Source organism: Onychomys torridus, chromosome 7, assembly GCF_903995425.1.
Source record: "Onychomys torridus chromosome 7, mOncTor1.1, whole genome shotgun sequence".
NCBI classification, from domain to species: domain Eukaryota; kingdom Metazoa; phylum Chordata; class Mammalia; order Rodentia; family Cricetidae; genus Onychomys; species Onychomys torridus.
This window is the reverse complement of record NC_050449.1, coordinates 97,183,109-97,205,052: the sequence shown is the minus strand read 5'-3', so window position 1 is coordinate 97,205,052 and position 21,944 is coordinate 97,183,109. Positions and strand designations below refer to the sequence as shown.

At 42.3% G+C, this 21,944-nt stretch overlaps 1 protein-coding gene across 1 annotated transcript in view; it reads left to right on the top strand.

Annotated features, from left to right (window-relative positions):
• Window positions 1-2,340: 2,340 nt before the first annotated feature.
• Acp3 (acid phosphatase 3) overlaps window positions 2,341-21,944 on the top strand; it is a 49,048-nt gene continuing 29,444 nt past the window's right edge. Inside the window, exons 1-4 of the mRNA XM_036192861.1 lie at window positions 2,341-2,502; window positions 15,206-15,301; window positions 17,311-17,397; window positions 17,837-17,989. Coding sequence (XP_036048754.1) covers window positions 2,386-2,502; window positions 15,206-15,301; window positions 17,311-17,397; window positions 17,837-17,989 — 453 coding nt within the window. The 5' untranslated portion in view covers window positions 2,341-2,385. The remainder of the gene's footprint in view (window positions 2,503-15,205; window positions 15,302-17,310; window positions 17,398-17,836; window positions 17,990-21,944) is intronic.

Sequence of the window (21,944 nt, the reverse complement as noted above, 5' to 3'; positions counted from 1 at the left end):
ACAGAGAAAGCAAGAATCAGAAATGCTTACACAGTCCAGACAACAGGTAGCTTATGGAACCACAGCCTTTTCAGGAAGGGCAAAGGCCATGACTACAATAGCTCCCAGCATGGCCCATGGGACAAGGAAGGAGACAGAAGGAGAAATGGGGCTGGAACCTGAGAACCTTGGATGCTCAGCAGAATCAGGGATCCAGCACTGGTTAAGAGTTGGGAGCTGCAGCCTTGATACAATGGGGAGGGGCTAGGCTCTCCTTCAACTTGGTATGCCAGACTTCGTTGACTACCATGGGAGGCCTTACCCACTCTGAGGAGTGGATGGAGGTAGAGTGGGAGGGAGGTGAGGAGGCGGAGAAGGGGAGAGAGGGAACTGGGGTTGGTTTGTAAAATGAAAGAAAAATTTAATAAATAAACATATTCAATAAAATAAAAAAAAAGAAAAGTGCATGGAGGCAAAAAAAAAAAAAAAAAGAGTTGGGAGCTGACTAAGCCTGCGTGAACTGTAGCTGGTGGAGATTCCTTTTTGTACTAGGGGAACACCCCAGGGATTGCTATGGCAACTCATGTCTGTCCTGGTCTGGATGTACCAGTTGCTTTTTCTTATTGTGACCATTTACCTGACAGGAAGTAACCCCAGCGAGGAAAGGCTTGTTCGGGCTTCAATGTTAAGGAGCCGAAGTCCACCTTTGCGGCAGGCGGCTCCACTGTGGCAGGAATTCACAGCAAAGACTGTTTACATCTTGATAGAACAGGAGGCAGAGAGTGAGCAGGAATTGGTGCCCAGCTATAAAACCTTAAGGCTCACCGCTAGTAACTCATTTCTCACTGCTAGGCTCCTCCCCAAGGTTTCACAACATTCTAAAACAGCAACCCCAGCTGGAAACCGTGTGTCAAAACACTGGGGTGTAAGGGGGACATGGCAAACCACGATGCTGGGCAGTCTCCATCTCCATCCCCTTTGCCTTGCACCCATCTTCTCAGTGTTGAAACTATCTGGTGGAGAACACCGCCGGCAAAGAGAAGAGCACACTGCCCTTTCAATGAATAATCCTACCACACACACTCAAATTCTTACTTCCCCATACCAAAAGAACCACAGCTCTCCCACACGCCGCCTTCCAGGGCTTCCTGTGACCACATGGCAGTGCAACCAGCTGTCCGGTAAATTTAATGAAATGCTGAGGATGTTGTGGGCAAAGTATTGTTCTTCCTATATCCTTGGGCCGGAAACATCACAACAGTCCGCTCGCTCCACCCACTTCACCTGCAGATTCTTACCATGCCTCACCACCAGGTGTTGTTTCAGCCAGTGATGAGACTGACAGGATGGGAAAAAAAACAGAAAGCCAAGTTTCCTCACTGCATACCATCTCCTTCCTTAGAGTCCCAGTGAGGTCATGGCTAGAGAGTCAAGGGTGTGTCTCCCCCAGAAGGTTCATAACCAAAGTTGATGACTATCAACAAAGCAAAGCACTGTGGGCTTCTTTGGTTTTGCTTGGGTTTTGTTTGTTTGGTTGGTTAGTTTCATTGTTTTAGTGTGTGTTCCTGGTATATGTTAGTTATATGTCATAATGGATTTCACTGACATTTTCATACATGTACAGAATGTATTTCTCTCAGATTCACCTCGAGACCCATCTTACTCTCCTCCAACTCCCAATCGTCCTGTTGCTAGCTCCTTTTTGCTATTTGTTTTTGGTCTGTGACTTAACAAGTATTTTAGGTGCTCAGATGGCAGCTGTAAGCTGATTGTTATTGTTGGTGTGTATTCTTTCTAAAAGGGACCTCAAAACCCCACTTTGCCTTGCCACAAAAGACCCCAAATGTCTTAAGACATGAAGAGAAATCTTCAGCATACCCCCATCCTCACTTTGCTGCCACTATAAAACACCTTTATTAGCTACCCAAGACTCTACAACCACACACCACGTTTGGCAGGAGAATAAGCCTCATCATGTCAATACATGCCCACAGCTGAGGCTTCCTAAAACACTGAGAGCTGAAGCCTAAGCCTTCCAGAGGCAGCAAGGATTTCTTCCCAAACAGCTGCCACCAAGCCAGTACAGCATCATCTTCCAGCTGTGGAAGAGATAAAGGTGACCTGAAAAGGAGAAGGCTGAACAGGAGTGGAGACCTTGAGCTGTTCCAGCTGTGCCTGCTCTGGGCCTCAGAGTCCTAATTGAAGTGGAGGAGGCTGGGATCCGGAACACACATATGACCTGGCATTATTTGCATGCCAAGCCCTGCCCCACCCTTCTTGAAATCCTACTAGGGGAGAATGTGGCTCCGCCTTCCTGTCAATCTCTTGATTAAATAGGCACTTCCCTCCAGAAGCCTTCTGGAGTGCAGCACCTCCTACAGCTGCCAGAAGCAGCTCTCTCCCACCATGAGAACTGTCCCTCTGCACCTGACCAGGACAGTAAGCCTTGGCCTTGGCTGCCTGATCCTGCTTTCTCTCCACCTGCGCGCAGGCCAAGCCAAGGAGTTGAAGTTTGTGACACTGGTAAGTCCTCTTCTCTCATTGTTTTTCCTGTTACCGGAGAGTCAGGGAAACCAAATGTCACCTTTCGTGTTTCCTTTCTGTTATCGGCCTGAGACCAGACGTTGTTCAGAAAGTGAAGTCATGCAAGCTTGCTTTAAGGAAGATGGCATTCTCGTTTGCCGTCGAGGACACTGTTTCTTTACATTACAGCTGCCCTCTGCTCCAATTCCCTTTGACTGACGGGAAGCACAGCTAACACTGTTCATATGTCAGGAGCTAGCCTGGCTTCTTCGCATCCAGTGAGTGTGTGTTTTCAAATCAAAGGACAGTCACTTTCTGAAGTTAAGTCCCTCCTTATGTTTATCCTGACACTGAAGCAGGTCTGTTGTGTGTATTTGGTAGCACAAGAGAAACTGAACACAGAATTTCAGAGTGACTCTCAGATTAAATGATTTAGTTGAGCATTAAAAACCATGATGTTCCCTACATATATTAACTGTGATGAATAAAAAAGGAGACAGGTATGTGCTGCCTGGTGTCAGGGAAAGAACATATACAGTTGAGTGTTAGAAACATATGGAAAGAGCATTTTCAAAGGTAACAGGATTTGCCTCTCTCTCTTCCCTTCCTTCTCTCTCTCTCTCTCTCTCTCTCTCTCTCTCTCTCCTTCTCCTTTTAAAAAAGATCTATTTAATTATTTATTTGTTGTATATACAGTGTTCTGTTTGTATGCATGCCTGCATGCCAGAAGAGGGCATTCAGATCAGATGTTTATGAGCTGCCATGTGGTTGCTGGGAATTGAACTCAAGACCTCTGGAAAAGCCATCTTCCAGCCTTCTGCTTCTCCTTTTATTTCACATCTTCCATTGCTGTTTACATTTTTTATTCAATATAGTGAAATTTGACTCATTTATAAGCATCTTTTCCCTCTGCAAGAATACTGAGAAACTATTTTCATGATTTAGAGGACATCTCTTACTTGACACTTAAACATGCTGTTCCTCTCCTGCCAGTGTGAGCTGTTCAGAACATTCTTCTCTTTCTACAGAAAATCTTGAATTTTACATAAATCATGATTCTTAGTCCAGTAAATTTTTATTGGTTTTGGGTCAAGAACAAAAGAGGAGGAAACCAAGGAAACGCCATCCTCTTCCCTGCAAACCATTTGCCAGCTGCAAGGCTTCTGTGTTGACAAAGCTACATTAACACCCTGTACCTTCTGCAGGACACCCGTTCGAGCGATTCTTTCTCTAACACGCATGAGCTCCCTGCCAATGTCATTAGAAGAGCATAGGGAGTGTGTGTGGAACTGTGCTGTGTCCTGTTACTCTTGTCATACTGTGCTTGGAACCAGGGGGCTGAATGACAGTCTTCTCTGAGGCACCAGGGTGAACTCCAGTTGGCTGCAAGCAGTAGCAGCCCTCTGAGCTCTACCCACAGCCCAGGTAACTTGCTGCAGCTGTCAATGGTTGTGGGTTTCCTTTCCATCCCTTCTACCTCGCCACTCTCAGTTAACATACGTTCAGTGACTACCAGTTAACTCTTCCTTAAAGAAAAACCAAGCTACAAAGGTAACTCTCTTACAACTCAAAACTTAACCAATACTGCATAAAGCACACATTAACTACTTTTCCTACAGTGGCTTCCTTCTATAAATGTTAAATAATGGGCAATTTAATATAACTTCCTTGGCTTCTAACAAAACAACTTCCCTCTGATGATATAAGCCAGAAAGTATCATTTTCTTCTTTTTATTGGTTATAGAGGCTATTTGATTGTACATGAATGGTTAGATTGAACATTTGGAGAAATCCTCAGAAGTTTATTAAGAGAACAAATAGAAGAATCACTTGTCTGGTCTGGTGGCACACACCTTTAATCCCAGCACTTGGAAGGCAGAGACAGTAGGTACGATCTCTGTGAGTTCAAGGCCAGCCTGTTCTACATTGTAAGTTCTAAGTAGCACATGCCCCAAATCTAGTAACCCCATTACTTAGGAGGTGAAGGCAACAGGATCAGAATTTCAAGGTCATCTTAAAAGGTAGTGTGAGGCCAGCAAGACCTATGTGAGATCCTGTCTCAAAAAAAAAGAAAGAAAAGAAAAGAAAAGAAAAACCCCTACAAACTTGTTCCTATTTTCAAGATGAAGATACAAGTAAAAGAAGTTAGGAAACTTGAGTCACACAGCTAGACAAACAGCTTCAAACCTACATGTTTGACACCCTTGACCATGCCCATGATCACTCGATTCCAGCTATTTCTGTTGTGTGAGTGTAGCTCAGAACCTAGAACTGGTCTAAGATGCCTGTATGGTTTGTAGCATTACCATGACTCAGAGGCTGTACATAGTTTCCTTGTTTTTCCTCCACAATCCAAGAAAAATAAGTCTTCAATTCTGAAAAGCCATTTGTGACAAAAAGGGAAGGAGACAGTTCTTGGTTCTTGTTCTTGTTCTTGCTGGTGAAGAGTCAGTTACCCGTGATTTGTTTTACTATTTATTTATTTATTTTTGTAGGGCTGGGGGCTGAGCCCAAGGTCTTATGCATGAATCCAAAGCTTCATATGTGCCAGGCAAAAGCCAAGAAGGAGTACATCCTCAGCCCACTACTCCACTGGACACACACATACACACACACCATGGAATACATGAAGAAGTCAGAGGTCAGTTTGGGGGAGCTGATCTCTTCTTCCAACATTGAATTGCAAGGATTGCAGTCAACGCACCAGACTTGCATAGCAAGCATTTTTACCTATCTAACCATTCGCCAGCCCTACCTGACCTTTTGTTTCTCTGTAGCCTGGGCTGTCCTGGAACTTGCTCTGTAGACCAGCCAGGCCTTCAATTCACAGATCCACTTGCCTCTGCCTTCCCAGTGCTGGGATTAAAGATGTGAACCTTCACAGCCCAGCAATCTTACATGATCTTTTAAAACAAACTTATGAAAGTATTTCCCATGGAATTGTAGTGTGATGACTTATTAACAGTTGGATGGTTAAAAAAAAAAGTTAAGTCTAATACAGGTTTAAATGGTTAAAAGGGTCTCTGTAAACTGTTAAATGAAGTGCATCTTTAACAGACACTATGGATTTTAAGGAAAGAATCTACTTAGTAAACTGCTTCTGGGGATGACTCTCTGGGCTGTCTGTAGAGAAATGGTATTTTTAACTCTGTAGAGAGAACAGAGTAAGTATGCTGAATCTCAGTGTATGCAGCAGCCAACTTTGGTAATTATCACTCAGGGTCAATCTTGCTTCACCTATATACCTACTCATTTCCCACACGTGCTCACTTGCCTTTCTTTTTACAATAATCTCATGCATCATATTATTCCACCAGAAAGAGAGAATGCCATTGTAAAGCATTTCCCCCTTCAGTGAGGGAAAAAGCCACAGATCAGGTGATCTCAGACAGACAAAAATTCTGTGTTGCTCTTCTGGCTGTTTATAAAGAAAGGGGTAATGACTCACAATCCGGTGCCTCCTTTTATTCTTCAGGGCTGACCTTATTTCTTCAGACTTACCTGACTCATAGTATATTCTTGGCTCAAAGAGCCTCTAAGCCCTATGCACATTGTCCCTTCAGTGGGATGAGTAACCTCCCAATCAAGGCTGGACCCGTGCATGATGCTAGCCATTGCACGCTCCCAGTACCAACCATCTTCTTCACTCCCACTCCTCAAGGGTTAGCAGCCAGTCTCATAAGGAGTTTCCTAATGCTTTTTGTTAGAAGTTGAAAGTGATACCTAGAAAAGCACAGAATTTTTTATTGACTCAGTTCCACCACTGTTTTAACCAGGTCTGGGAGCAGAAACAGAACCATTTAACGAGAACAACTGAGTTTCACATTCCCTGAACTTAAAGTTGAGGATCACAACCATGGCTAAGCTTCTGCCTTCACAAGGTCATCTTCAGGATCAAGTGACATGATTTAGATATGGAAGTGTAAATGGGTCCAACATTAAATGCTGCTGGGAGTCATGTAGATGGATTTTTCTTTGGGCCAAACCAGCTCACAAAATAAAATAAATAACATGGGGACTTATTATTAATTATGAAAACTTGGCCTATAGCTTAGGCTTGTCCCATTAGCTCTTATATCTTAAATTAACCCATTTGTATTCATCTATATGTGGCCACATGATTTGTGGCTTTTACCTTTCCTCCTGATTGTCTGTTCCCTCCCCCTTCACTGGCTACTCGTCTTTCTTTTTTTCTTCCCAGAGCTCTCTGTCCCCATCTTAGCCCCTTCCTGCCTAGCTAATGGCCATTCAGCTCTTTATTAAACCAACCACAGTGACACATCTTCACACAGTGTAAAGGAATATTCCTCACCATCTAAAATGGAAGGTTTCTAACTTTTTGGTTAAGTTGTAGATGATTTCTAGTTAATTTTAAAGTTTACTGTCTTAACCATTTTAAGAGTCAGCTTCAACAGTGTAACTGTATTCACAGACTTCTACCATCACTGTGCATCTCTGGAATTTTCTGTCAAAACAGAAACTTCATACCCATTACATGGTAGCTCCTAATTTGCCCTCCCCATCCAGGCCTGTCCAACCCTTGGCTCATGAGCAGCCTCTGACCAAGGATAGCTACGAATGTGACCCAACACAACATTGTACATTCACCTAAATTTATTTTACAATTTATTTGGCAGATAACCATGTCTCATTACAATGTCAGAAGGTTGGCCATACCCAGCTAGACCCCTGGAAGTCACTGTTCAGCTTTATGTCTCTATGAGTTAAACTCTTCCAGCTGCCTCTCATTTTCAGAACTATACCATAGTTGTCTGTTGTGACCAGCATGTACTGCTCACTATAATGTCCTCAAGGTCTGAGAAAACCCTTCATTATGAGAGAACTTGTTAATTGAATAGGGGCAAAGAAAGGAGACAGATGTTGGACCACTAGGAGCTCTTCTAGCATCGTAGATCAGCCACATAGCTCATCTTCATGCATGTCTTCCACATCTATTAACTCTGGCTTTTTTTTTTCCTTGAGGGACATTCAGTTCTATTCATCCAGTTGTTTTTCAGAGAGAGGATAGGGGTGAAAACAGAGTGGGGCTACCACACCAAAGTTCAGACAAAAAAAGCACTGTGACCACCCAACTGGATCAGAATACAGTAGAACTGGAAAGCAGAGGTAATGTTGTAAATTATATAAACAGAACCCAGTGGATTGGGGTATAAATATTACAGGACATGATGAATAGCTAATGACCCCATGATTTCTACTTTGGGTTACTGGAGAGATGAGGATGCCACAGAGGTAGAATATGTAGAGGGTGTTGAAAGTAATGTACATGGTTCTGGACATACAATAGAGCACTGTAGCAAGAAGTGCAGACCCCAGAGTCAGACCACTCGGGTTGCAATGCCAGCTCAACCCAGTACTAGTTGTGTGGCTCTCAAGAGATTAGCCACTTCACCAGCCCGTGAGTCATCATTGGAAATGGGGCTAATAACGCCTTGTGGAGTTGTTATGAGGCTTAAGGAAATACATGAAAAGTACTTAGGCCTCTCTGATGAGTGCATGGAGCATTGTGACAAGCCCTAATCTCCATATACTAACCATTCACGTGACCAGTTCATTCTTTTTATTCTCAAAAAAATCAAGTAAATATTTACATATCTTTTAAGTTCAGTCCGTTTTCTTCCTAGCTTCAGGCTTTGGCTCAATAAACACAAGAGAAGCATGTATTGGTGAGTGATTCAGAATCACAAAACCTATTGCTAAATTACTCAGTATACTGGTCCATTCAGTTCCTTCATGGCTTTTGCTTGGAAGAGACATTCGATTTGCCTTCATCTTCACTGTTTGTGTTTAGAAAATGCCTTTGGCCACAGGCATGGACTTTGCAAGACCTTTTTTTTTTTTTTTTAACTTCAACTGAAGTAGAATTTAAGTGTAAGTAATAGGTTGTAAGTATCTACCAGATGCCAGGCACTTGACTTTTCATACTGAATCTTCCAAATTACCCAAAGGCCATATCATATGATCTTAGTGTTACATGAGAGTCAGAGTTCTTGCTGTTGTTGTTTCTTGTTGTTTTGACCTAGACCTTGTCTTTAATGGCCTAACATTCAATAAATCCTATTCTGGAAGCTAATCCAGAACTTTGGCTTGGATTGTAAAGAGAGCCACTACGTAAAATGCTCCACTGGAAAAGAAAAAGCACATCTTCTGCTCACAAACAACCTTCTCCTCTTTCTCTCTTACTGTGTGGCTCCCTAGTCATGAGTACCCAGGAGCAGAAGATGTCTCTGGCAACCATTAAGTTCTGTAGACATGTGTGCTGGAAGCTGATGGTCCTAAGAGCTGGTACTGGCCAGGCAGGAGGTCAGTCTAAGCTTGTAGGGTCAGAAACCTCTTCCTAATTGTCTGTTTACACATCTTGCAAATTTTCAGAGCAGTGACGTCATTAGAGATACTGTATTTGGCTAAAAACATTTTAGGTTGCCAAACTAGACATGTCAAGTTTGCAGGGTGGCCCAAATCCAAAGGCAAAAGAAGTATAGCTCTTAGGTAAATGCATGTCAGGGGAGATGATTAGATATTAATAAATGTGTTTCTTGAAAGAGAGGGCTGTTTTCCTTTGCTCAATGGGTAATGCCATAGATGCTGCAAACTACTTTCAGCAGGAAAGGAAGCATATGGGACAGTTGTGGGTGTGAATAACACTAGTAACAAACATAGTAAGAAATTCCATCCTGTGTGCTCCGTGCTCACATATATTACTACACATGCAATTCTTGTGTTACTCTTAACTGGTTGAAATGACTTTGTTGTTACCTGGAAAGAGAAATTGAGACATACAGGACTTGGAGTTTAGTTGTTTTCTCAAGGTCACACTGGGGCAGTGGTTGACAAAGCTGGGGTCTGAAACATGCCCTGGGTAACCAGAATATGAGAGCTTTCTGTTTACAGCTTGCATGCAATGCAGCACATGGTTTGCACCACTTCCCTTTCCTGCAGGCTTCTTACTCTTCTTGAGCCCTAGAGAATGATCTTGCTTAGTCCTCTCACATATTCCTCAGGGCCAAAGCAAGATGTAGCTACATATTGACTTTTCACAGCTGACTCTCCCTCTTAACTCTTATGGCATCCATCTACAGTAAACATAATTTCTGCCAAACTGTCTTACGTTCTAATTATCTGCCAATGGATTTCTTTCTCAGTTCCTTAAAAGGAGATCGGACTGAGGAGATGGCTTAGTGATTAAAATCTTTGTCTGTGTGAGTGTGAGCACTGGAGTTTGGATCCAAAGTCATCCCAAAGTTTTTATGCTGTCTTGAGTTCTAAACCTGAAAGGACAACGTGGTGGTTTGTTAAACTTGTGCATAGTCCAAGGGAAGACTCACTATTCTGAACCAAAGGCAGAAAATGGCATAATAGAAGGGGAAGTTGAGGGTAGGGGAGGAAGGAAGAAAGCAAGATTGCATAGCATAGCTTTTTGCTACATGGCAATGAAAATCAAAAGCTCTCATGAAACCAGAGGGCTGGAAGATGTTTTCACCAGCCTGGAAGGATGGTTCCCAGGCTCCATTTGCTCATCCACACAGGCCTTTTGTATGCTATTGTATTCTAGACAGTGGCCATTTCCTCAGGGATTCTGCTTCCAAGGACTTCCTAGGAAACTGCAATATTGATCTCCATTATCAACCTGATAGCTCTGACATCACCTAGGGACACTCCTTGGGCATGTCTGAAAAGTAACTAAGGAGGGAAGGCACACTCTGAATGCCAGCAGGTCCATCCTAGGGCCCAGGGTCCTAGATTGGATAAAACGGAGAGTTTAAAAATAGAAATCTGACTGACCACCAGCATTCCCCTCCTTCTCTATGCTCTTGGACTACACATATGATGTAACTATCTGCTTCACATTCCCAATACCATGCCCTCCTCTCCAGGACAGATCACATTCAAACAAAGAGCCAAAGCAAAACCTTCCTTCTTTTCCTTAAGTAGTATTGTTGGGGATTTTGTCACAGCAATGAGAAAAATAACTAGTACGGAAGAGAAGGAAACAGGTAATATTTTTTAAATCTCTAATGAATACAACCAGAAAATATTAGCTGGAACTAAAACAGTAAGAAAGGGGATTGTGCAAGGGTTCCTCAATGAGAAAGGCTCCTCCTGTTTTTCTGACAAGCCTGAATATCGAGTGTGTGTGTGTGTGTGTGTGTGTGTGTGTGTGTGTGTTTGGAGAAGCAGCAGACACTAGGCATTCAAAGCAGATAGAAAACCAGGGCAAGGGCACTGGGGCTGGGCTAGCAGGAGGGCCACTGCAGTTAAGCACATTTAGCAAGAATGTCAGCTGAGGACATTGAGGTGAAGGAGAGGCCTGACCAGGTAGGGTTTGTGGGGAAGAACTCTTACAAGGACTTTAGTGAAGAGCAGTAAAACATGATATTTCTAAGAGTGATAAGGTTGTTAAGTTAAATACTAACTGTATACAGACTGACCATAGGAGCCAGCAGTGGATTCATGGGGATTGCTTGTTTAAAAAAAAAAAAAAAAAAAGTATTGTTATTTGCAGATGACATGATCGTATACATAATCAACAAAACTATTCTACCAGGGAATTCCTGCAGCTGATAAATACCTTCAGTGAAGTGCCTACACACAAGATTAACTCCAAAAAAATCCATAGTCCTCCTATATACAGATGACAAATGGGTGGAGAAAGAAATCAAGGAGATGACACCCTTCGCAATAGCCACAAATAATATAAAATATTTTGGGGGTAACTCTAGCCAAGCAAGTGAAAGACTAGAGTGACAAAAACTTCACATCCTTGAAGAAAGAAATTGAAGAAGATATCAGAAGATAGAAAGCTATCCCATGCTCATGGATTGGTAGGATTAACATAGTAAAAGTGGCCAGGAAATCCAGGTATGGTGCAATCCAGCATTTGGGAGGCTGAAGCAGGGAAATCACTGCAAATTCTAGCCAGCCTGAATTAGATCAGGGCATGTAGAGGAAGACCCCTTCTAAAACAAACAAGAAATAACAAGGGAAATGTTCTTTAAAGCATAAAGGAGTGTGTGATTGAGAGTTCTCGTGGTCTCAGATCTCTTCCTGTGGCAATCATCACTAGTTCTGTGGAAACTCCTGACCTTTAATAATGTAGTTTTAGTTTTCTAAAGGTTTTGATAGAACAAAATTACTTGACTGAAGCAATAATGTAGTAGAGTTAAGAGACTGTCTCACTGTAGACTTAAGAATGCCTAGACATAGTCCTTGCTGAGTTGAGAAGCTCTGAGCTCAAAGAATGTCATCTGTACATACAGGCATGGATTCATGGGTCCAAGCACACATAGGGATAGGATGTCCACACACACACACACACACACACACACACACACACACACACACACAAACACGAAAGAAAGAAAGAAAGAAAGAAAGAAAGAAAGAAAGAAAGGAAGGAAGGAAGGAAGGAAGGAAGGAAGGAAGGAAGGAAGGAAGAAAGAAAGAAAGAAAGAAAGAAAGAAAGAAAGAAAGAAAGAAAGAAAAAATCTTAACCTGCAGTTCCTCACTGGAACAGGGATATTTAGTGTTTCTATGGAATTCCTCTTTTAAAAAGTTCATAGTATGTTTCAACCACTAACTTAGCAACATTTAAAATCTACTGTATCATGTGAGAATACAATTATTCCTGGGTATAGTCAGGATTAATCTCAGTGCTCTGCTCTTTATTAAATTTATCATTTTATTTTATTTGTATATATATATGTGTTGTTTATCTGAACAAGGTCTCATATTAGAACCTAGGCTGGCCTCCAACTCACTAGGTAGTATTCAGCACTACACTTGGCTGCTTTGATGTTGCTTTGGGTCTTTTGGGGGAGTTGTTTGTTTTGTTTGTTTTGAGTTTGTTTGTTTATTTGTTTGTTTGTTTGAGACAAGGTCTCTCTTCATAGCCCTGGCTGTACTAGAACACACTTTGTAGACCAGGCTGGCCTTGAACTGACAGAAATCCTCCGGTCTCTGCCTTCCGAGTGCTAGGATTAAAGATGTGCACCACTATGCCCAGTTGTGTTTGTTTGTTTGCTTGTTTTGGAACAGGGTCTCATGTGAAACTTGGCTAGCCTCTTGTCTCAGTTCCTGGGTGCTGGGATTACAGGGGATTGCCAACCTGCAGGGCAGTGCTCTGCCAAGGAAGTCACACTTTGTTTGTTTGTTTGTTTGTTTGTTTGTTGTGTCTCAGCCTTATTATTTAAATACTAATTATAGAGTATGGTGCCTTAGAGACTGTTTTTTATAACAAGGTTTTGAATTCTTCTTGTGCAATACATACACACACAGATACACACACACACACACACACACACACACACACACACACACATACATACATACATACAAATTCTAATCTTACAGAAGAGGATATTGAAAAGAGTTTATTACAAAGAAAATCTCCAGGTCTCAGATCATGCTGACTTAGCTGGGGAGAGGGGGGATGAGGAGTGGACCTGGAGAAACAAAGTTGTCACTAGTGAAGTTGTCACTAGTGAGTGGTGAAGAATGCTAGTGTTGAGGTGGAGAGATGGGTCAGCAGTTAAGAGCACTGACTGCTCTTCCAGAGGTTGTGGGTTCAATTCCCAGCAACCACATGGTGGCTCACAACCATCTATAATGAGATCTGGTGCCCTCTTCTGGCCTGCAGGCATACATGCAGGCAGAACACTGTATACATAATAAATAAATAAATCTTAAAAAAAAGAATGCTAGTGTTGAAGGCTGGAGGTGTAGCTCACTGGGAGAGAATACGCCCAAAGCCCTGGGTTCAGTCTACACACACACACACACACACACACACACACACACACACACACAGAGAGAGAGAGAGAGAGAGAGAGAGAGAGAGAGAGAGAGAGAGAGAGAGAGACATGGCCAATGCCTGGGTAGCTCTACCACCTACCTGCTTGAGAATTTGGGCTCATCACTTGACTGAGAAGAGCTGTGAAGTGTACATAATACTAATAGTGACTAAGATGCAGAACTGGTTGAGAGGATTAAACACAAGAAGCACTTAGCAACTTCTCAAGGCAGAGCTGGTATGGAAAAGAACATTAACTACATAAATATGCAGTCGAATGCTAGTAGAAAGGGTTGTGCCCCGGTAAGAAGAGCTGTTCATTGTTTCAGTAGAATACTCATTATGGGATTTCTCTTTGGCTAACTTGGTGGTGAGGTTGGTTTGGTCTTTGCAATTGTCGTAACAAGGAAACACTATGGGCACCTAGTGAGCAAGAGGCCAAGGGCCTGCTGAACAGTACACAAGGCAGCTTCCTACAGTGGAGAATTATCTACCCCTGAAAATGTACAGTGCTAAGCTTGAAAGACCCTGAAGAATCAATGTGAGATTTGGAACCTGTGAAAGCTGTGTCACTTTTTTTATTCCTCAGATCTGGGAAGTTTGTTGCACAGTCTAAGATGCGCCTGGTTGTGGAAACAGTCACACTGGTGGTTCCCACTCACAACCAAGTCACTCCTGCAGACTGGCACCAGCAGCTGGTCTTCCTGCCGGAAAGGGAAACTTCACAGCTCTTTTTCCTTACCTGCCCCCAGGGGCCTCTTACCACCCTCTACCCTATTCCTCTCTGTGTTCTGCAGGCTGTCTTGCTGGGCTTTTAGTTTCCCACTGGTTTAGGGCAGCAAAGACCCACTTCGTTCAGACACCAGAGGCATAGCATGGGTCTTGGAAGCGTTCCTTGCTATTCTGGAATTCCTTCCTTAACGTGTCTCAAATTTGAGGTTGTTCCTTCCTCAGTGTCTACCGAACTGTTTTGTAGGTGTTCAGAAACACAGCGTTCTTGCTTACTTACAGTGGGGTCTCTCAGTAGGTGATCCAAGTGACAAGCGGAGGTGACTCAGATCAAATGAAGTGTTAGCAACCATCCTCTATATTATTAAATATTTTCTGCATCCATGCAAGACCTCGTCTTGTCCTTCTTGAATATGTTTCTTTCTTTATGTTTTGGTTATAAAATAGCATTGAAAGTGGCCTGACATGCTACTATTTTAGAATCAAGTACCAAGGCTTCAGAAGTCCAAACATCTCTCTTCAGAAACACATGCACAATCAGAATAGCATGGTGTATATATAGATCCAAAGTGTATTATTAACATGATGAAATCTGGCTTTTCTAAGCTCCCAATCTGTAACTCATGTGCCCTCAACCTCCTAAAACTAAATAATTGCTGAGCCAAAGTATCCACAAATGAGTGTGTCAATTCAAAACCACTGTTTTTTTTTTTTAATATGTGAAATTTTAAGAGCATTATTGCTGTCACAGTAATTAAGAGAAGAATATTTCTAATCAGTCTGTCTGCACCAAGTGATCTTGTGTGCTCATGCATCTGTCTGTTATCTTGGATATGTAACTCTGTCTCCATGTATATACCATTCAATTTCCAATGCCCAATCATCTTGATGTTATAATTACCTCAAGCACAAAAAAATGTTAGTGGTTCTTCACCTGAGTTTTATTTGGACAGAATTTTAGAAGACTGATACCCCTGGTCATAAGCCCAACTAACAAAAACAAGATCAGTGGAGAGGGAGTGCTTTGTCATTAGAATCTAGAGCTCTCCAGGTGATTCCAGTGGACAGACAAGGTAGCAGTCATAGTTTAAGAAACTCTGTTATGATGGGTAGAGGTAAAACTCTCAAGTGAACTTTGTAATGTTGTCCCACATCTCTTCTTAGGTGTTTCGGCATGGAGACCGAAGTCCCATCAATACCTTTCCTAACGACCCCATTAAGGAATCCTCATGGCCACAAGGATTTGGTCAACTCACCCAGGTTAGTTTGATCTATTTTGTTGTTGTTTTATATTTTTGAGGCAGAGTTTCATATAGCATAGGCTGGCCTTGAATTCTGTACACAGCCAAGAATGACCTTGAACTCCTTCCTCCACCCCTCAAGTGCAGGGATTTCAGGTGTGAACCACGGCTTTGGTTAATTTTTTGAGTAAAGGAGAAATATGTACAAAATTTTCCACTTTGATGCATTTATCTTGCTGACTGTATTTAAGCATGAGAGATTTCCATGGAGATTGTCTAGAGACATTAAAAATGGCAACAATGTCTTATTTAATTGGCATAGGGCATGGCCTGGGCATTAGGATGTTTGGACAATCCTCAACTGATTGCCTCATTTTAATGTTCAGCCAAAGCTGAGAATCACAGCCCTAACCAACCATCAGGCTTTGTAGAAATTATAACTCAGAGAAGCTATGGGAAGCCAGTATCTGCTGCTTCAGAAGGCCAGAGCACTTCCCACCATGGCCTAACCATCTTTATAGCTAATGAGAGAATGTCACAAAGGCTTACATATTGTTTTCTTAGTACAGGGCTCCTATTTCCTTGCTCTGCTTTTCTAGTAAGACCAAAAGATTTTGGAGGACCATGAGATCCAGATTCCATCCTAGAAGTCTCTTAAGTAGCAGATTCCAAAAAACAGCTCTAAGTTAGAAGACAATTAAACCCAAAGTACCTGCTTCTTCAGCTACTCAGGCTGTGGTCCATTGTTCCTTCACAACATTCATCCTCATATTTGGTAAGAGGTGTGATGACAGAGATGCTTGCAAGTAATATGCACATGATAATCCTGTGCAAGCAGTGGCCCCAGCAACTACATCCTCTCTGACTTGTGAATCTCTGGTGAGGCTCTGGATTCATGACAAACTTCAAATGCAATGTTCCTCCAAGCCTGGCATGTTGTTCCTCCAGCCTGAATCATTTAGGGTCCTTGTTAAAACATAATCCAGGGCTGCATTCCAGATGTGGAGAGCTAGAATCTTAGGGGGAGATGCTGATGATTCTGGGTCTCAATAAATGCCTCTGGATACTTTTATTTTGATGCACATCAATGCTCTGAGCTAAGGCTGATCTCAATGGCGCACCAGACTCTCTGAGAGAGATGGCTGAAAACAGATCCCTGGGGCTGAAGAGTTGGCTCAGTGGTTAAGAGTACTTGGTGTTCTAGAAGGTGATTCAGATTCAACTCCTGGTACCTACATGGTGGTTCAACAACCATCTGTAACTCCTGGGGATCTGATGCCCTCTTATGACCTCTGTGGGCACCAGGCACACATGTGTTGAATAGACACATACAGGCAAAACACTCATACACATAAAATAATAAAATAAACAAATCTTTTTTTAAAGTTTTCTGGACCCTTCTTCCAAAGTTACTCACTTTGTAGACCAGGCTGGCCTTAAACTCACAAAAATCCACTGCTTCTGTCTCCTGAATGCTGGGATTAAAGGCTTGTACCACCATGCCCAGCACTCCCAAAATTTCTTGCTTAATACATCACTAGTAGGGCCCAAGAATTTGATTTCTAACATGCTCCCCAGTAATGCCAACCCTGCTGATCCACAGATCACACTGAATAACAAGCTATATTTTTTATGAGCCAGCCATAAATAGACTGTGAATATAATAAATCAGTAAGGTTTAAAGGGACCTTCAGATTCAGCAAGCTCAACTTCATCGGATGACTGGATTTTATTCGCAAAAATCCCTAGGAAGTGATCAAACAATCACTTTGAATGTTCTGCCCACAGGAATCCCACTTCCACACCTCAGACGAGCCATTTACCTAGATAAATTGTCAACTTTCAATTAAACACATACTAACGAAGATGAAGGAATATTCTCAGGGAGTCCTGCCTAAGGCCACTCTTCTCTCTTGTCTTAGTTAAAATTGGAGGTTTTATTGTGGAACTGTGATGCACGTCTTGTTCACATTACTATGATAATGTGTACTTTCCCTAATCTTCTTTTTTTATTTTCTTTCCCCATAGCGGGGCATGGAACAACATTATGAACTTGGAAGTTATATCAGGAGAAGATATGGAAGATTCTTGAATGATTCCTATAAACATGATCAGGTAAGTTAGAGAATCAGGACTTTGAACCTTGACCCTTGGAAAAAAATCAAACTAATCCTTCATGTGCATGAAGAACTTATACCTTTGCCTACTGTCTGGAGAACTGATACACATCAGAGATCTTATTTACAGATGTACTTCTCTATATGGAATTATGTTGCCCTAAAAATTTATGAATCTTAGTTCAAGTTTTTATAGGTACCTGTGTAAATACTTTGGCTTAGTGTCACTGGTCAACTCAACTATTGGCCTACTGATTTCTTTGTCCCACTGTATTTTTATGGTATTATCCATACCTTGACAAATATGAATATGATGTTCCCACCATGCCTGCTGACATGCTTCTCTTCAGCTCTTTCCCTGACACCCTGTTAGCTCCGCAGAAAGAAATCATCACGTTTTCTCTAATTTCCCTTTGCTTTGTCTTATCACTCTCTAGGTTTATATTCGGAGCACAGATGTCGACCGGACTTTGATGAGTGCTATGACAAACCTGGCAGCCCTGTTTCCCCCAGAAGGGATCAGCATCTGGAATCCCAGCCTGCCCTGGCAGCCCATCCCAGTGCACACGGTGTCACTCTCAGAAGATCGGGTCAGTACCCTGCGTAATCCAGGAGGAGGAAGCCAGGCTGCTAGGGACTTACAGATTCGGTCTGCTGGACAGACACACAGGACATGGAAATGTCCAGACAACCAAGGCTAGGAGCTGAGGTTCTCTTTAGCTCCATTGTACTTTACTACCATGTCAACTTTAATCTCTCTCCCTCCATCTACACACGTGCACACACACACACACACACACACACACACACACACACACACACACGCACACACACACACACACATACACGCACACACACATACACACACACACACACACACACACACACGCACACACACACACACACACACACCCTAGTGTTCTGCTTTCAATGCCCATGGTTTTAATGGCCAACACAGGTTTCTCATCTCCCCTAAATATCCAAAGAGCTCCCTGCCCACCAAAAACTGCTCTCTCATTAAAAATTTACATTCTGGAGCAAATGAAATAAAGTGCTCAGAGAGATAAAATAACAGATGAACTTTGCCCAGTGCCCCATTACCAGTAACCAGTCCTGGGCCTCTCCCATTTGAAGCATCTTCTTCCCTGTGAAACAGTGGTTCTCAGACTCAGCTGCCCATGAGAACCCCATTGAGTTTTCAGGACGCCCGATGACTAGAGTCCTCCTCAAGTCAGTTCCTGAGGGTAGGGCCCGTGATTGGTATCTTTTAAATTGTTTTTATTTCATTATACGTGTAGGAGTATTTTGCCTACATGTATGTCTGTGCACCATGTGTGCGCCAGGTGCTCTTAGAAGCCAGAAGAGGGAGTTAGATCTGGAACTTGAATTACAGATACTTGTGAACTGCTATGTGGGTTCCAGGAAGCAGACCCTGGTCCTATAGAAGAGCAACAAGTGCTCTTAACTGCTGCACCATCTCTTCAGCCCCAACATCAGTATTTTTTTTTATTATTTATTTATGTATTTATTTTATTTTATTTATTTATTTATTTATTTATTTATTTATTTATTGCTTTTCGAGATAGGGTTTCTCTGTGTAGTTTTGGAGCCTGTCCTGGATCTCGCTCTGTAGACCAGGCTGGCCTCGAACTCACAGAGATCCTCCTGCCTCTCTGCCTCCTGAGTGCTGGGATTAAAGGCATGCACTACCGCTGCCTGTCATCCAACATCAGTATTTTAAAAATAACCTTCCTAAATGATTTTACAGGCAGCCAAGTTTGAGATGCAGCACCATATGCCCAGTTGCCTAAATGGAACTATTTGAGAGAAATTCAAATTAACTCATTTAGAATAGGCTTGGCCAAGAAATCTAGTCTTTTCAAAGGAATTGGTGTTTAGAAAATAGGGATAAATAAACCTAACCTTCCAATGTAGAATGTAAAGGAATATGAAGGAAACAGTTTGGAACAGAGAATTATTCCTCAGTTTCCCTGAATTGTATTGTAAACTTGACCATTTTGTGTTTCTGTAACTAAGCACTACAGACTGGGTCGTTTGTTTAAACACAGAGGTTCATTGAGCTCATACTTTAAAGACTTGAGGTCTGAGGCATGACATCAACATCTGTTCAGAATCTGGTGTTGACCATCTTGTTGAGTCATGACCTGCCTGAGGATGTCAGATGGAGAGGCAGAGCAAGTGTATCTAAGAAAGTTTGCTTTTATAATCCCCTTCCACCCATAGAGACCCACTAATTCATTCCTGAGGGCAGCACACTTGTAACCCAATCAATTACATCTCCCAAGTTCAACCTCTCAGCATAGCCTCATAAGAGACCAAGTTTCCAACACATGATTTCTCTAGGTGACATATCCTTATCACAGCAGCATCTCATACTCTGTGTATTAGTATTGTCCGGAAGCTTTTCCCAGGGACTTCTGGGATACACTATTCTCCTCTCTGCCCTGTCAATACTGCTAGAAACTTGACTTAATGGCCATATGAATTTTTCATACATGTTTCATAGAAGTTTTCAAAATGCTTTGTAGAAACAGCCCTCCCCTGTCAACCCCACCCAAGGTTAATCCACTATAACCATTTTTTTCTGATGTTTTCTGGAAAGTTAGGATGTTGTATTTATATCCTCACCTTCACAGATCAGAATGGAAGCATTATATTACCATTGTTCTAAAAAGGTCGTGAACAATACTTTCCAAAAAGAAAAGAAAATTGTTTACCACAGCCTTTTCTGCAGAGATGAAACATGAAATGCAATACCAAACATAGCCAATGCGGAGCAAATTATAATCCAGATAGATGGTAATCAAATTACACAATAAAGATACCGGTGCTATTGGAAGATGGAAAAAGGAACAGAGAGTGAGAGAGATGGAGAGAGAAACAAAAATTATCTATTCATAGGTTCCAGGTACTTTTTCATTAAGGCAAGCAAAATTCTTATCAATTAAGAAGTCTAACAAAATTGTTGAAAATGCCAGGTTACTCTCAGAGCTGTGCTGAGCAATGAGTATAAGACCAAACTTCACCCCCAACTTAACATCTGTTTGATGAAAGAAACTTAGCATATATCAACCACATGGCACAATACAAGATGATGGGCAATGATTTCAACACAAGCTGCATATACTGCAGGAGTTCAGAGAAGAGGCTACCCAGGGCAGGGATTCAGGTCCTCACAGAGAGTGAGATGGAGCTAGACCTCTGAGGTAAGAGAGGAGATGAAAGCATGCATTCCTCAATGATATTGCACACATGTGATGAGTGGTGTATTGAGCCACTGTCCTGACAGTGCTTAAAAGGAAGAGATGTGGGAGCCTCAGAGAGTAATTGTTGATGTAATTCAGGGATGCAGAAATGAAAGCCCAAGATCACGTGGTCATAAGAAGGAAAAAAGCAAAGATGAAACCAGGTGACATACAGAGTCAGAAAGGACAGATAGGTCGCGTTCTGAGTAGTGCCTGGCACGCCGCCCGTGCTCCACTTGTTGACAATACATCAGTGAGTGTGACAGGAGATCACTATCTTATAGGAAATAGACAATAAAGAACACCAATAAAATGCTTTCAGATTGTGGTAAGTTCCTCAGAAGAAGGAAAGAAGTTGCTGTGGTGGCCAGGGCAGAGTGGCTTAGAAACCTAAGGTGTGGTACTCATCCCAGCATTTCTGGACAGGAGAGCGTGAGAAGGAAGGGCAGTGGGGAGTGGGGAAAGTATTTACTGTCGTCTACTAGTCACCTCACATAGACTCTTAGACGCATGGCAAGTTTAGATTGGATTCCAGGTAAAATGAAAAGTCTCTGAAAGTTGAGACCCATAAAAATGATTGGATCTTTGGGGTACCCTTAGAGAGGGCGTAGCTGCTGTGAGGAGAATGGACTGGGCAGTCAGAGGAGTGGACAGCAACTGGCCAGATAGAAGGCATGAGACTGAAACACAGATTATGACGGTCCAGACTGGGAGAGGGCAGTGAAGACGAAGGGAGAGGTCTGTTTTAGATCTAGGCTGTAAGTAGACCAATTCTAGTGACTGCCACCTACAAAGGAGGTTTATAAACTTTATCGAAGGCAGAGGTAAAGACGTTAGTAAAAGGAAATGATTGAAGATGAAGTTGACCTCAGCTTCACACACACACTGGTGATCGAAGAGCAGCCTCCAAATAGTGCTCTCAAGGGCTGCAAAAACAGACCAGATGAAAAAGAACCACAAAACAAATTTGTGAGTCAGCAGCCCATGCGTTATAGTTAGAGCTGAGGGCGGTTGTGAAACTTACACTAATTTTACGGTGATTTGTTTGTCCTAATACATTTTTAATGATATTGCCCATACATTTAATACTTACCCTTATTTTGACAGTCTGCAGATTTGCTAGAATGAAATCAAGGAACAGTTGATCCCTTTAAGATTCTGTCCCAAGCCTCTAATTTATTTTACCTTCCTCCTGGTGAAGAGAGAGTGCACACAGATGTGCACTTAGTGCCAGAATTAAAGGGATGGGGGGAAGGCAAGATAACAGTCATCCACACAG